At 38.5% G+C, this 16,299-nt stretch overlaps 1 protein-coding gene across 4 annotated transcripts in view; it reads left to right on the top strand.

The window, feature by feature from the left end:
* The window catches only part of DENND5B (DENN domain containing 5B), a gene marked incomplete at its 5' end in the record, with an annotated part of 211,739 nt that overhangs the window by 91,156 nt on the left and 104,284 nt on the right, over positions 1 to 16,299 (top strand). For 3 of the 4 annotated variants that reach the window (XM_082665158.1, XM_082665160.1, XM_082665161.1), the window contains 2 exons: positions 7,700 to 7,765; positions 10,624 to 10,733. In XM_082665158.1, the coding sequence (XP_082521284.1) occupies positions 7,700 to 7,765; positions 10,624 to 10,733 (176 nt within the window). The remainder of the gene's footprint in view (positions 1 to 7,699; positions 7,766 to 10,623; positions 10,734 to 16,299) is intronic. The other variant, XM_082665159.1, reaches the window with a different exon arrangement.

Here is a 16,299-nt window from a genome sequence, read left to right as displayed (position 1 = left end):
TACTCATCATGCATTTGAGCACAGTAGCAGGCAATGTAGAGCATTACCAAGGAAGAGAAGGTGCAGTATAGTCAGGAATTGCTTCTGATTATAGTCAGAAGGTCAAAACTAACACAAAATTCACGCTAATCCAGAAATACAAAAATAGCTAACTGTTGTAATAACAACCCTAGACTATCAGCGGCTCAAAACAATAGAAGCTTATTTCTCATTCATTGTTTAATCTAATGTAGGCCAACGTGGGAAGGGGCTCTGTTTTGCAGAGGCATTCAATGAGCCAGGTTTCTTCCATGTGTGGCCTTCCCGTCTTTAAGGCCCCATTTCCATTTGCATTTAGCTGATGAGTAGCAGAAGAAAGACAGGTTGTGTGTCTCAAGCTGGAGGTGACACCCATCACTTCTGCTCCCATTTCATTGGTAAGAAATAGTCTTTTGGCCCCCACCCAGATGCAAAGATATTGGGAAGGAGAGGAGAACATGGATGTTGGTGAGCACCTGCTGTCTGTCATAAATCCAGGACCAGTAATAGCTGTTCACTGGTGCTAAGATAATTGGCATGGCTTATTCAAGTGAGAATGGTTTGGGACTGTCTCAAGGAGTGCCAGAGGGAGAAAAGATAAAGTGGTGAGAGCGCATCCCCTCGTGGATTCAGTGTCCTGTATAAATGTTATCAAACTCAGGTTTGGCTGCTTGATGCTTGAAAGCCAATACTTGAGAGACAAGTGCTGGTAGGAATGGAAAGGTTGCTTTATTCAGGAGGCCAGCAACCTGGGGAGAAAGCGGACTCATGTCTGAAAACCAACTCCAAAGACTCTGCTCTACCGTGAAATTTTTAAAGGGAGAATTATTTGAGGAGGGTGTCAGAGTCTTTGTTCTCTTCCACTCTGTGCAGACTTTCTTCTGATTGGTTGATGGTAAGGTAACAGGGCGGTGTTCCAGGACTCTTGTGCTCAGCCTGAAGTTACCATCCTCCATCTGGGTGGGGGCCTTAGTTCCTGCAGAAGAACTCAAAGGTATTTTGTTAAGTATATTCCTGTGATGGAACCAGGACCCTGCCCTGTGGCTACACCACCCTTTCTTGACTGCTCCTCCTTTGTTTCGGCATTCCCTCCCTTCCCTGATAAGCAACTGTTTGAATCTGCCCTTTGGGACTCAGGGAAGGTCAAGGAGGCTGAATGACGCCTATTTCCTGCAAACAAGAAATGGGTGACATGGAAAGGATTTGTACCTGGGAGGGCTTCAGAGGGTCCTGTTCTGTTTCATAAAGGCTTACAAGGGTAAAGTAGGTAAGCTGTATGCTGGGGATAGGAAGTGTGGTTGCCTGGGGAGTACACCCTGTATCAGCCATAACGTAGTATGGAATAGGCAAACCAGCTCTCTGTGTAGAATTAGGAAGGCAAGGTAGGAGAGTGAGAGATCCTCAGAGGATTGGACTCTCCTGATCAGGCCTAGAGCATCAGTCACTGTGTCTGGCATAGTGTAGGCACACTGGAAATGTTGCCTGAATGAGTTAACATCCTCCTGTCTTTAACAAAACAAAACCTGAAACCCTTCCCTCAACCCCACATTCTCCTCCAATATTATCCCTTTATCATCTTTCCAGCAGAACTCCTCAGAAGAGTTGACTGTGCTCTCTGCTTCGACTTCCTCTCTTTGCAGTCTTCCTTGGAACAACGCCAGACAGGTTTTCTCCCCCACACCACACAGAAATCTCTTTGTCAAGGTCGCAGTGACTTCCTGTTGTCAGCACCGTCCTTGTTAAAACATTTTCTTTAACTTGGCTTGCATGATGCTTCTGGTTTTCTCTTACCTTACTGACGGCTTTTTCTCATTTACCTTTTTGCCAGTTCCTCGTCCTCTTCCCAGCCTCTCAGTGTTGCTTGAGTTCCCTAGGTCTGACCCCAGGCTTCCTCTCTTCATCTACAGTCATTTCCTAAGTGATCTTACCCAGCCCTGTGATGTTAAATACCGTCCTTTTTATGTTTCTAACTCTTCCCCTGAATTTAAATTCGTATATCTAGGGGCTTCCCTGGTGGCACAGTGGTTAAGAATCCGCCTGCCAATGCAGGGGACACGGGTTCGAGCCCTGGTCTGGGAAGATCCCACATGCTGCGGAGCAGCTAAGCCCGTGTGTCACGTCTACTGAGCCTGTGCTCTAGAGCCCGTGAGCCACAACTACTGAGCCCACACACCACAACTACGGAAGCCCGCGCGCCTAGAGCCCATGCTCTGCAACAAGAGAAGCCACCGCAATGAGAAGCCCGCACACTGCAACAAAGAGTAGCCCCCGCTCATCGCAACTAAAGAAAGACCATGTGCAGCAATGAGGACCCAACACAGCCAAAGATAAATAAATAAACAAATAAATAAAAATAAAAAAATTCGTATATCTAAATGCTTATTCAAAAACTTCTCTTGGATATCTAATAGGCATCTCAGAGTTAACATATCCAAAACTGAATTCTTCGTTCCAGCTCCCTGACAGCCCTCCTCTCCACAGTAAAATCCCTGTCTTCTCCATTGTTCCTTGTTTCAGTAAATAGCTACCCTATTCATCCAGGTGCTTAGACCAAAATCCATGGTATCACCATATCCTTCTTGACTATTCGTTTCTCTCATATCTAATCCATCAGCAAATCATATATAATACTTTATGCCTTCAGAATGTATTCAGAATCTTATCACTTCTCACCACCCTAGCACTCTCTCTCTAATCTGTACTGCCATCATCTCTTGCCTGGACTGTTGCAGAAGCTCCTAGCTGATCTCTTTGCATCTACCCTTGACCACTACAGTCTGTTCTCTCAGCTGCCAGGGTGATCTTTTTAAAACAAAGTCACTTCTCTGTTTAAGACACTCCAGTTACTTCCCATGGTACTTAGTATAAAATCAAAAGTCCACACCACAGCCTACAAGGTCCTGTTTTATCTGGCTCCTGGCTATCTCTCTGACTTCATTTTCCACCACCTCACTCAGATGCATCGGTGTCCTGGTCTTGCTGAATCTCAGCTGGGACAAGCTCACTTGTACCACAGGGACTGTCCACTTGCTATTTCCCTTGCCTGAAATACTTTTCCTGAGATGACCTCGTACATAGAATTAAGAGCACAGACTCTGGAGTCAGACTGCTTAGGTTTGAATTTCCTCGTTATCTGACCTGAGCAAGTTATTTAACCTTTTTGTGCCTCAGTTTCTACATCTGTAAAATGAGAACAATAATGGGACCTACTTCATAGAGTAATTATGCTGATGAAATGGGTTAATATATGTAGAGCACTTAGAATAACACCTGCCTATAGTAAGCTCTGTGCGTTAACTATGTGATGGCTACTACTTCATCAGGTCTCTGCTTATACGTCGCCTGCTCAGAGATGTCTAAATAGTTGGAGAATTATCAGAATGAATGGTGAATATGCAGCCTCCTGGGGCATGTGCTTTGAAGGGGACAGCTTACTGTGGTGTAGAGACAGCACATGTGCAGGAAATGTCTTTCTGTGAAAGGAGTGCCCCTTTATTTTAGTTACCACCGTGAAGGTGCCCACCTCTCCTCACCCACCCCCATTTCTCTTTCCCTGGTCAGTCTCTTGTAGGACCCATTGCTGCCTAGTATTCCCTCTCCCAACTCCTGCTCATAGTAATTCAGGCTGGGTCTTTGGAGATAGACATTTGGAGACCTGTAGGGTTAGACATGGGAAGGAGAAGAGTTACCTCACCACCATATCATCCCTTTTTCTTTGCCTCAGCATGGACTTCTTAGGCAGCATCCATAGTATCTCCATTTCCTCCTCTCACCTTTATCAAAATACTGAGGAAAAATTACTGACTGTGAGTATTCTGTCCGTGTGTGTGTGTGTGTGTGTGTGTGTGTGTGTGTGTGTTTTAACTTTACCTTTAGAGAGAAAAGGAACACAGTGAAAAAGGGACAGGGCAGAAGAGATTACCTGTTTCAACTTCCCTTCTGTTTTCATTATTCCTATCAGCAAACTTTCTTTAAAGCACCTAGGCTTCAGTGATATCCCTCAGGGACAGGAGCATAGGGAAGTATTGGGAGACTTGGCCTTGTTTTGTGGAGAAATACCCTGTTCAGAAATAGACTGGTGGAAATGGACAACAAGGGAGGGAACTCACTGGGGCCCTAGGAGTGGGAAGGTTCAGAGAGGAGATGAGTGAAGAAATATGTAACAGGGTCTCTCAGCCTGAGAAATAGCTTCAAGGTTCACAGATATCCCTCTACTTGCAAACTCATGCACAGACTATAGAAATCCTCACCAGTGACTTGGAGCTGGGGGCAGGGTCCCTGACTCCCAGTGCCAATTGAGAGGAAGCATGGAGCTACCAAAAGGCCAGATCTCGTGCTCCCAGCCACAGGGAGAAGAGGTGTATTTTTGGTATTCTAACATCATCTACAAAGTAAGAAGAGGATTAGATTCTTTGTAATATGACATATTTCAGAAACTTTATGAGAGTTAAGAAAGTTTTAGATCTCAGTCCTTCTAGACCTGCCCATATACATTCTAGTATGTTAAGTAAAAATATTAGTTACATCTTTTTTTTTTTTTTTTTTTTTTGGCCACGTGATGTGGCTTGTGGGATCTCAGTTCCCTGACCAGGGATCGAACCCAGGCCCTCCGCAGTGACAGCCCGGAGCACAAGCCACTGGACCACCAGGGAATTCCCTAGTTACATTTCTTTTATAGTTACACATTATCTTTTTAAATATATGTGCTATAAAGTAGACTTTGAAATCCAAATTTGGTCTAATGGTGATTCACATTATAGCTTTGCATGAAGCAGATGCACTTATTTCACTGGAAATTCTCTGAATTATTTAGGCCATAATTAATTGGATTTTTGTAATCTGGAGGCAGTAATAAAATAATTGAATCTCAAATCTGTTAAAATTATTTTTGCTTATGTACCATTCTCCGTATAACTGGCCAGAGTAAAATGATCTGGAATAGCTTTCATATTTTTTCTTTTTGTCCAGTAAAACCGGAAACAAAGGCTATATGAAGTAATTGGTAAATATAATGGCAGTGATACTCTGAACACAGCCAAGAGTTTACACCTTAAACAGGGCAGAATAGGCTTTAGATAAGAGCTCTGTAGAATTATCAGACCGTTGAATGGATTAGTTTCCCTACTTTGTGTCTCATTTCTGTAAGAGGGATATTCAGCGTCATTTGTAAAATTTATGCTTGCTTTTCTAAATGGGGAGATATTTGTGTCACTTGGAGTAAGTAGTCTAATACTACCCTACCCTGCTACTACTCTAATTAGTAGTTGTTATTCCCCTGACCCAGAAAGAGGAAGCTTGTAGTATATATTCAATGAGTGAGGTCTGCTTCTCCACTTCTTTCATGTTAGTCCCAGTTGTAACAATATTGCCTCCCAGGAGTATGCAGTAACCTGGAGGAGTGCACTGACTTGTGTGCCCACTGGGGCACTCTCAACCAAGGGCTTTGCACACTGGGTGTATTTTGGGGGCCTGTTCAGAGGTCTATTTTGGGTCATCTATCCCTGATGATAGATGGATGTCCATTCACGGTTCTGGCTGTCCCTAAAGATCCAAATAACTTCCGTCGTGATTTCAGGGGGCTCTTAGCCATTTATAATGAGTCAGTTCCTTTATTCCTTCAGTTCAGGAGTTCCATAGGTAGCTTTCCCAGCCCTGTTATTGTTGTTTTGTGGAGGGAGAGCATAGAAAATTTCTGCAAACCTTGTTTGGGATCTAGAACTCTCACAATATCTGTGGATAGATAAATAGCATCCCAAAGTAGAAGCTTAGCCTGTGCTACTCTCTTGGGATCGTTCAGACCTTTGAGATGTGGATAGGAATGTTCCCTGGCTATTCGGACCCTACAGTCATCATTATTTGGCTCTTTAAAGGAAAGACTCTGACATCTCTAAGACATACAGAAGTTTACACACCCTTCAAAGCTTCAAAGCACCCTTACAGAGCTCTAGTGTGAATTTTTTAATACCCTGTGTCCTCATTGTAGTAAATTTTCCCCAAGACTTGATACTTCTTAGTCAATGGTACATAAGAGGATAGTTGACTAATGGAATCTCTGTAGCGAGCAAACTTGAGCTTGTGTTTGCATAGCTTATTTCTCTTAACTGTTACCCTGTACCAAAATAATGAGAGTTGCCATTTTGCTGGAAGTTGTTACTGTGGGGCCTAGCCTCATCTTTGGTGAAGACAGTGCTATAGGTATTAAGAGGAACACAACTGTTAGTTATATTTATGAGACTTGGAGGAGCACAGACAAGCTTCTGATTAAAATAGGGAGCAAACAGCAATGACAGAAAATAATTTATCAGCTGCTTATGCCAGCAAATTAATGGAAAGATATTTTAGAAAAGAGTGCCTAAATGAAGCAGTGGAAAAATGGATAAGAATGTAAATAGATTACAACACTTAATCTTCTTAAATTAGTAATATATTTCAAAGTATAAATTATTCTGTGAGAAATCAAAATGGTGTCCAAAACTAGTTTCTTACTACAATATGAATCCACAGTCATTTGGAACAAAATGCCACACTTGATGTGTTTTATTACTTTTAATCATTTGGATGGATTAACAGTGAGATATCTGTGTTAGCCTTTACAAAAGGTAGACTACTTATAAGATTGGATATAATATATGTTTTTGTCCTTACATTAAATATTGGAATGTAATTTTTAAAAACAGACTTGATTTTTGGAACAGTTTTAGATTTACAGAAAAATGGAGAAGATAATAAGAGAGTTCCCATATACACCCCACCACACCTCCCTCCATGCACAGTTTTCCCTGTCATTAACATCCTAGGGTAGTATGATGCTTGTGTTGCAGTTAATGGATCAATATGATACATTATTGTTAACTAAAGTCTATACTCCATTCAGATTTCCTTTTGTTTACTTAATGTCCTTTCTCTGTTGGAGGAACCCATCCAGTATACTACATTACATTCAGTTGTCTTGTCTCCTTAGGCTCCTCTCGGCTATGACAGTTTCTCAGACCTTACTTGTTTTTGATGACCTTGACAGTTTTGACAAGTATTCGTCAGGTATATTGTAGGTTGCTCCTCTTGAAATTTGTATTATGTTTCTCTACTGATTAGGCTGGGGTTATAGGATCACATAGTAGGACTATGTTTAGCCTTGTAAGAAACTGCAGACTGTCTTTCCTAAGTGGCTGTACCTTTTTGCATTACCACCACCAATTTACGAGAGTTCTGTCTCTTTGCATACTTGTCAGCATTTGGTATAGTCAGTTTTTTGGACTTCAGCCATTCTGATAGGTTTGCAGAAATTGGGGTGCAATTTCCATAGTTGGTCATTTAGTCTTACTACCATATTTTATTATATCTGACTATAGAAACATTGGCTTTCTCCTGATATTTCTCTTTAAATTAGCATTAAGAAAAGTGTGTACTTTTTCCCATATGAATAACTGTTACAGATGTTTCAATAGCATTTCGCTTATTACATTAAAATACAATTACCTATTTTCTTTCCTTTCTTATTACTAATAGCTTATAAGCTACGTACTATTAGTGTTAAGCTGTGTTCCGTTGATGTTAATGTCTCATGTTTAATTGCTTTTGTTTAATTTTTTAATTCTCATTTTCCATTCTTCACAGTCATTTTTGCTTTTTTGTTTGTGTTTCTTTGTTCATAAAGCTTTTTTGTTTCTGTTACATTATGTAGTTTTGTACCAATGGCTAGAAGCAGATCGTCATGGCAAGAGCCAAGGTGCTGCAAATACGACTTCAGGTAAAAATAAAAATAAAAGTTGAGGTGTTAGAAATTATTATTTTAATTCATCCCAAGCCCATCAAATTGCTTCTTTATTCACTTTTGTTTAGGCAAAAAAAAGGTATTATTTTGTATTTCTGTTCTTTCATTTGCATCTTAATTTTTGTAAAGACCTCATTTGCTTCAAGCCTTGAAGAAATTATTTATTCATTAGTGTTTAAGCTCTCTTGGCAGATATGTCCTATTTTCTTAGGAGAAAAGTCTTCATTGTAGCTTAAGGTCAGTAGGAGGTTACTTGGCAATATTACTTGAAATTAAGTCCACTTGTAGTTGTCATGGGGGAATATTAATATTTGCACAAATTTATAATCCTTGTTTATTTCAGGATAATGTTTAAAAGGTGGATTTTAAGTTAAGTAAAGCATACTTATGTAATTTCCATTTCCTGGGAATCCAAATTCTTAGACTGATTCATTTTTCCTGCTAAGTCCTAGCAATAAATTCTGTTAGAGGTTTATGGGTTCAAAGTGCAAAGGTTAGGTTGCTGCTCTGTCTCACACCTCCAAAAGGCATCTCCAAGATTCTCTTCTTTGACTGGTACTAGTAGGAATAGCTGCATTTACTCACTTCTGAATCCTTAACAGTGTTATCAGAATTATCACTCAGATTTTCTCCAAATTTTCTTCAAAATAATATTTGCCAAGACAGCTGTGTATATAGCAATGATCTTACCCCCTTCTAAAGCAGTCTCATAAGAAGTGATGGTGGTGGTGGTGGTTCTGTTTTTCTTTTGTTAGATTTGTATTTCTGTTTCGTGGGTTTTTGTTTTTGTGAAATTCTTCTTCCCTGGAGGTGGTTTTCCTTCTTTCTCTTCTGGTTGATTCATTGTGCTTCAAGAGGGTGTGGTGTTCCTTCCTTAACAGGACAATTATATTGAAAATGGCAGTATCATGACTTTTCTGATTTATTTCCTGACGCATTAGTAACTTGATATATGAATGAAGATAATGTTACTATTTTAACCAAACTGAGGCAGGAATTCATTAAAAGGTAAGTTGCAAGGAGTTATATCCTGCATTATATGCTGTTTCTTCTGCTCCTGGGGTATTTCATATTTTATTTACATTTGTGAATGATAAAATAAGCATTTTTGGTATTTGAGGGTGGGCGAAGGAGAGGGTTTCTTGATGGCTGGGTATTATCTGAGGATATCCCGTTGCTGTGTCACTAGCACAGTCAGCAGCATAAACCTTAGAACCAGGAGAGAATTTTTGTTTTTCTTTTTCTCTGACTTGAAGTGAAAAGTAACCTTTCTTTTTTTAATGAAGAAGTAAATAATCTAAAAATTCTTAGCATTTGCATGAAAATCTAGTACCAGCTTAAAGGTACCATTTACCCTTTCTGAAATCAACCGTTAGCCCTCACTCCTTTCTTCAGAGTAGTGACCCATGGATGGTTTCACATTTTCCATTGACTTTCCCATACCCTAGAGGCATGGTGCAGAAATTGATAAACTTTCCTTAGGGGTGCATTTGACAGTTTCTCTTCTAGAAGTGAAAGCTCTCTATCTCTTAGAAGATGGAAATATGAGGTAGAAAGACATAGAGATGAAGTGCTTGCCTAAATAAGTAAGAGGAATCCAAAGGAAAATGATCATTAGCCAAGGGCTGAAATTAGAAGTAAACGGTTAGTTGTTGCAGTAAATCTATTTAAATTATGTGCCTTTATTCAAAAACGCTCCTGTGTATTTTATATTGCAGTCTCCAACAAGATTTTATAGTGTGGCTTTTCCCTCCTTCTGTGATCTGATAAGTTTTGCACTGAAAGGTGTTTTAGTATATGTCTTTTATATTTTTACCAGAGTTGGAAACTGAGTCTAACTAGGTGTCCGAATATGACTCATGAATTGCTTTATGATATTTTTATTTGTACAGATACTGGTAGGTGGCATTTATCTTGATACATCAGCTTGTGTTTTGTACTTACTTAGAACTTAACAAGTAGAAAGAACACAGGAGACAGAATGGTATTGCTCCCAAGGTCTTCTAATTCCTTAATCTCAACTTTCTGACACTGAGAATTTGAGATCCATCCATATGAAAATATTTTGTGAAAGTAAGGCATTTGGAGGTAACAGGTCCCATGGGTGTTAATTTAGTCAAGGACATAAAGAGCTAACAATTATTACTGAATTTTCTTATATATAATAATCAAAGGATAGTCTTTTTACCTTTCCAGAATTTTAACAGGTGATAAAATTGGCTTAGAATAGCTTGTTTCTTTTCAGAGGTTAGTGTGCTTAATGTGTTCTGTCTGCTAAACCAGACAACTCAGTAATGATGTTTCTGATTCTATTAATAATGTTACTTGTAAAAGCATGGAGATGCAGTCAAATTTACCAGAGATTTTTGTGGGAACTCAAGCAAAGTTGCCTCCTTTGGGCACTGCAGCATTAAGTCTATCCATGTACAAAATTTCAGGATCTTAAGAAGTATAATTAGCTTAATTTGAGATGTTTCTTTAGTGAGTTAAATGTTTCCAAATAGATTTTTTTTTTTTTTTTTTTTGGTCACCACATGTTGAAATGAGGACAGTAATTAGGTTACAGCAAGGATTATTTTAGCATGTCTTGATTTTTAGTATCAGTTGTGTAGCCAGGATTTTAAAATTCAGATTCTGAACTTTTAAATGCAGATCTCTTATTAACAGTTCCTTTTCAGTTGTCCATTGAAAAATTTACAACTGAGACTATTAGAGGTAGAAATTGAATCAGATTTCAACATTATCAGTCAGTATATATACAAAATAAAAATAAAACTATGACATGCTTTTGAAAAAATTCTAGATATTAACTAATTACTAATTATCTGTTGTAGGTGAAAATTTTGACCAGAGTCCTTTGAGAAGAACATTCAAATCCAAAGTTCTGGCCCACTATCCTCAGAATATAGAATGGAACCCTTTCGATCAAGATGCAGTAAACATGGTATGTGTTTGTTTGTTTTTTTTTTCCTCTTCAGCCTTCTTTTTATTTTAAGATGACAATAGTGACTATATTTTGAATGTCTACATTATTTCATTTAATTTAACCCTTTAAATAAAAAATTCTTTAAGATATAGTATCCTCATTTTACAGATGTAGAAAATGAAGCTCAGAGAGGTTAAGTAACTTGCCTAAGGTCCCCATAGCTAATAAGTGTGTATAACAGACCCTCAAAGCCCATTTTCTTTTCCGGCTATTAAGCTGTGTGGTGAATTTGTATTACTTAATACATAGATACTTTGGTAACAGTGATATCATTTTCTTGGCCTGAAGTGGAGCCTCATGGAAGGAGCATGATTACAGTTTTCATATTTCAAGGAATGTTTTATGATGGGTCTTTAATTTATCATATTCACAAAGTAAGGTAGGAAAGGAACTTCAATGCATCATTTAGACATTAGTAGGAATTTGTTTATAAGGAATTTAAATTAATGTAATGAGTTACCAGTGGTGATTGTAAGTCCCTTTAGAGGTTCTTAAAAATACAGTAGGTCATAATTTTCAGGTCATTTAGGAAGGGTCCTTCTTAGAGGCCTGCATGATATTTTGTTCCTCCATGATCTCTGTGATTATAAAAATCAGGGGCCCCCAAAGTGAGTAAATCAGGCGTGATAGGCACAGAAGTGATTAAAAGTGGACAGGGACTTCCCTGACGGTCCAGTGGTTAAGACTCCACACAGGGGGCGTGGGTTCCATCCCTGGTCGGGGAACTAAGATCCCGCATGCCATGCAGCGCGGCCAGAAAAGAAAAAAGGGAAGGTGGAGTGAGACACATAGTTGTGGTTCTTTTTGAGTATTTTAAAGGTGGAGCCAAAAGACCCCATTATGATGTGATACTGTAAGGGAAGAAAATTAATATTTAGTAGTAGATGCCTGCTAGATACGTCATGAATGTTACTTTCACATACATGCTTACATGTACCCAGTGAGGATTCTTATTCATATTTTACAGAGGTTAAGTTTACTTGCCCAGAGTTATACAGGGAGTCTCAGAGGTTAAATCCAGATCATTTTTACTCTCTAGCTCACTTTTTTCCCACCTGCATGCTGCCTCCCCCAAAGAAAAGCTATGTAACTTGGTTTTGACATGCCCCAAAATGATATGGGTCACATTGGATCCTTTGCAGTATTTCTCTTATCACAGTAAACCCATTCCAGTCTGGACTTATTCCAAGGATGGAATAGCATGGTACTTTTTCTAAGGACAGATGTCTAAGGCACTTGGCAGTTCGACTTTGATTCTTTACAGAGCACAGTGTACTTATTTCTCTTGACTGTTACCCTATACCAAAATAATGAGTTGCCATTTTGCTGGAAGTTGTTACTGTGGGGCCTAGCCTCATCTTTGGTGAAGACAGTGCTATAGGTATTAAGAGGAACACAACTGTTAGTTATATTTATGAGACTTGGAGGAGCACAGACAAGCTTCTGATTAAAATAGGGAGCAAACAGCAATGACAGAAAATAATTTATCAGCTGCTTATGCCAGCAAATTATTGGAAAGATATTAAAGAAAAGAGTGCCTACATGAAGCAGTGGAAAAATGGATTAGAATGTAAATAGATTACAACACTTAATCTTCTTAAATTAGTAATATATTTCAAAGTATAAATTATTCTGTGAGAAATCAGAATGGTGTCCAAAACTAGTTTCTTACTACAATATGAATCCACAGTCATTTGGAACAAAATGCCACACTTGATGTGTTTTATTACTTTTAATCATTTGGATGGATTAACAGTGAGATATCTGTGTTAGCCTTTACCTCTATCTGCATAACATTCATCTCTAAAGCAATTATCAGCTTCCTTGATCTGTCTTTGATATTTTCTTTACCTCTTCTCTCTGAGTTATTTTACGGAAGCAGAAAACATTTCCCTCTGAAGAATAGACACGTAGGCTTGTGTTTCGACGCTTAAGCACCATACAACATTTTGTTTATTGCTGCAAATCTAAAGGGATTTGCTGGTACTCCTTGAAAATCTCTGAAAAGCATCGCATTAAACTAGTCTGCATTTGGGTCATAGATTTACTTCCCTTAATTTCCTCTTTGATTTATTAGTAAGTACATTTGTATGAAGCTATAATTTATTCCTACCTAAAGGTATAAAGCTTTGTTCTTGCCTTTAGCAAAACCCCACTCCAATAAATTATTGCCTTCTGTAATATCACTCATTCTGCTAACAAAGTGGAGCTTTGGATAAGGGTCATGAATTTCATACAAATTAAGTACCCCAAAGCAATGAAACTTGCTAAATAAAAAAAAAATTCCATGTATAAGAGTGCAGTGCATTTATAACAGAAAATAGTTATGTGACATTTGAAATTGCTTCTGAATTAATTGCTTTTATTCTCTTTTGGTTGTGGATTCCCAGATTTTTGTGGGGAAAAAAATGGAAGTATCATAAAACAGAGAGAACAAAACAAGTCATATACCCATCACCCAGAACTAACATGTCAACATTTGACAGATTTGCTTCAGAGTCATACCTTTCCTCTTAAATGAAACAAAACATTGCAAATGGAGCTGAAGTTCCCCTGTCTTCCCCCCACACCCCACCGCCCCCATTTCAGATCTCTTTAAGGAAATCTGCATATTGGCATCCATGACCGTCTATGTAATGTTCTAATTAGATGGAGCTTATCCTTAAGAATGTAGAGAACCTAGGAACTGTTAGGAAGAAAATACGTTAATACTTTTTAAAGCAAGTTTTACGAAATATAAAGATTCTTTTTTGTATATATGTCCTAAATGAAACATCTGATATATGATATTTCAGGTAACTAAAGAGTAATGACTATTATATAGCTCTTTATAATCTGTAAAGCTCTAAGTTTACAATTTACTATTTGATCACAAAGAAGCGTGGAGTGGAATGATGAGCGAAGAGTAAAGGGTAAAGGGTTGGCTGGAAAATACCTATTTAGAGATCCGTCTTGCAAAATGCAAGGAAAAAGAGCACTATGTACTTTTGACAGACTCAGGAAGCACTTGAATTTGAAATGGATAACCCTTAGTTACATTAATAGATCTGACATTGGAATGAAAATAAGCCGTCATTTTGACCCAGCTTTAAGTTCATGTCTCACAATAAAATCAAAGGAATGGGGGCTTTAATCCAGCCACTACTGGGGGAGCCCACTTGTTTTCTTAACATCACAGCTAGAATATTTCACCGGCATCTCAAACTCAGCATGCCCAAAACTGAATTCACAGTCTTCCCACCAATCTTGGTCAGTGAATGGTACAACCATCTACCTAAGTGCCTAAGCCAAAAATCTAGCATCATGCATGAAAGTTCCCACTTTCTCACCCTCTCCCATATGCAATCAGTTATCATCTACTTCTCTGCGCTTCTACATACCCGCCTTAGTGCAAACCAGCAAGCTCTCTTACCTGGATTCCTGCAATAGCTGTCTAACTGGCCTCCTGCCCCTGTCCTTTCTGTTCTTCACACTACAGCTTCTGCTTCTGCTTTCACCTCTCTTTGGAAGGCTCTTCCACTTCTCCTTCCCCTAGTGAATTCTTCGTATTGACCCTTCAGATTTCATTGTAAACATGATTTCCTCAGAGAAGCCATCTCTAACCACCACCTTCCATCACCCTTCCAGCATTCAGCCAGGTCCCCTTAGGTTCTCTTGGCACCTTGTACCTTTTTGTAGCACTGTTACAGTTGCAATTAATTAATTATGTAGCTGGTTGTCTACTCCCTGTCTCCTGCTATAAAGTAAGTACCATTAGGACAGGAACACTCTCTTTTATTCATTGCTATATCCCTAGCTTTGCACATAGTAGAGGTTCTAATCATTGAATAAATGAAGGTCTATATGCTTGCTTACAGTACTTCCATTCCCTGTCTTTGTTCAGGTGTCACCTCCACTGCAAAACCATCTCTTAAGCAGGAATGGTTAGGTGCTCTGTCTTCTCTATTCCTATAATACTTTGAACACACTCTGTAGCAGTATTGGTTACATTATTTTGTAACTGCTGGTTTATATGTCTTTCTTTCCTATTAGGCTAGAAGCTCCCAGAAGTAAGGGGTGATTTTCATATTTGTGTTTTGAGTTATCAAGATCTAATGCAATACATGACATGAAATAAATGTTTATTAAATGAAGAAAGGAAAGAGAGAGGGAAAGAAGGAAGCAAGAAAGGAAGGACAAGCTGACTCATTGAGAGTTTTATTTGTATAGTGAGAGAGAAGGAGCGGGATTAATAGAACTATAGAAAATGGAAAAAAGAATTGTTAAAATTCTAGCCACACTGCCTAAAAGAGTCCAGAGAGATAATAAGGACATTTGGTCACTCAAACCAGGAGAGGTACACAGCATTGTGAGCCCAATTTGGCTAGAGTAATCTGATTGCCAGCGACAATCTGGTCAGCAGTGACAACTCTAAATTTTTAGTTGTTGTGGGAGAGTAGGGTGGGGAGGGATATTGTTGGTAGACAGCAATATCAGGGGCTAAAAGATGTTGTTGAATGCCATGGTGAGCAAATCTTGACTTACAGTTTAGGATTATGAAAAATAAACTTGACAAATCATATGATTCTCACTTTTAAAAATGAAAAAGCAATAGCATTTTCCAATTTATGGTTCCAAGATTAGAAATATAATTCTTAGTTTTGTTGATACGTAGAAAGAGAATTTAATAATTCTTACATCTGTTATCTGTAACATAGAAAGTCATTCTTCATTTTGAGCACAACTTTTGGCAGGCTCTTCCTGTAGATGTTTGAATGCATGCTGACGAAAACTACAGATCCTTCAGGGAATATTTGGCAGCTGTTCAAAAACAGTTTGAGCTGGAATTTTGTAGTTTATGATGTCAGGAAACCCTGTCAATTAAATGAAGTCTTTATGTTGACTTTGGAGATCACTGTGTTTCTGTGTGCCTATTTGATGTAAAAAGAGAGCTACAGATTGAATGAAGAGATGAACTAAATCTGATCCTGTACCCCGAGCTGTTGTTTTTGATTGTTTTCTTGTTCATTCATTTATTCATTCAGTCAGTCAACAAATACTTCTGTGTGCCATGCACTATGCTATGCAGGTTTGAGCTTAGCCTGGAGCAAGACTGATTCAGGTCATCCTTCCTACAATCTTTATTGACTATAGTAAATGTGTCAGATGAGTTTTCATTCATAATCAGTAGAAGATCTCATTGACTTGTTATGGTGAAAGCAGCTTTAATTATGAAGGCCTCTTTATGAAAATATTCTGCCATGGCCTTTTATTCCCAAGATTAGGAATAAGCAAAATTTCCCCCAACAGATCGAGGTATTCATGTGTGTTACCTAAATCTATATCTTATTTTGCGCAAATGTACACAGTAATTTAATTTTTGTCAACATACATATATAATAATAATTAAGTAAAGCTACCGTAGCTCTTTCCACTTCTTATATTCAGTGATATGAAATATAAAGACATTTTCACTGGGATACTTAGCTGAGCTTCACAATTTTTGCTTTTTATCTTTATCAGTCACCATTTACTACGGCCCCAA

This window comes from Grampus griseus (assembly GCF_964374135.1).
Source record: "Grampus griseus genome assembly, chromosome: 11".
NCBI lineage: Eukaryota > Metazoa > Chordata > Mammalia > Artiodactyla > Delphinidae > Grampus > Grampus griseus.
The sequence above is the reverse complement of the archived record's forward strand: the minus strand, read 5'-3'. Positions and strand labels throughout refer to the sequence as shown.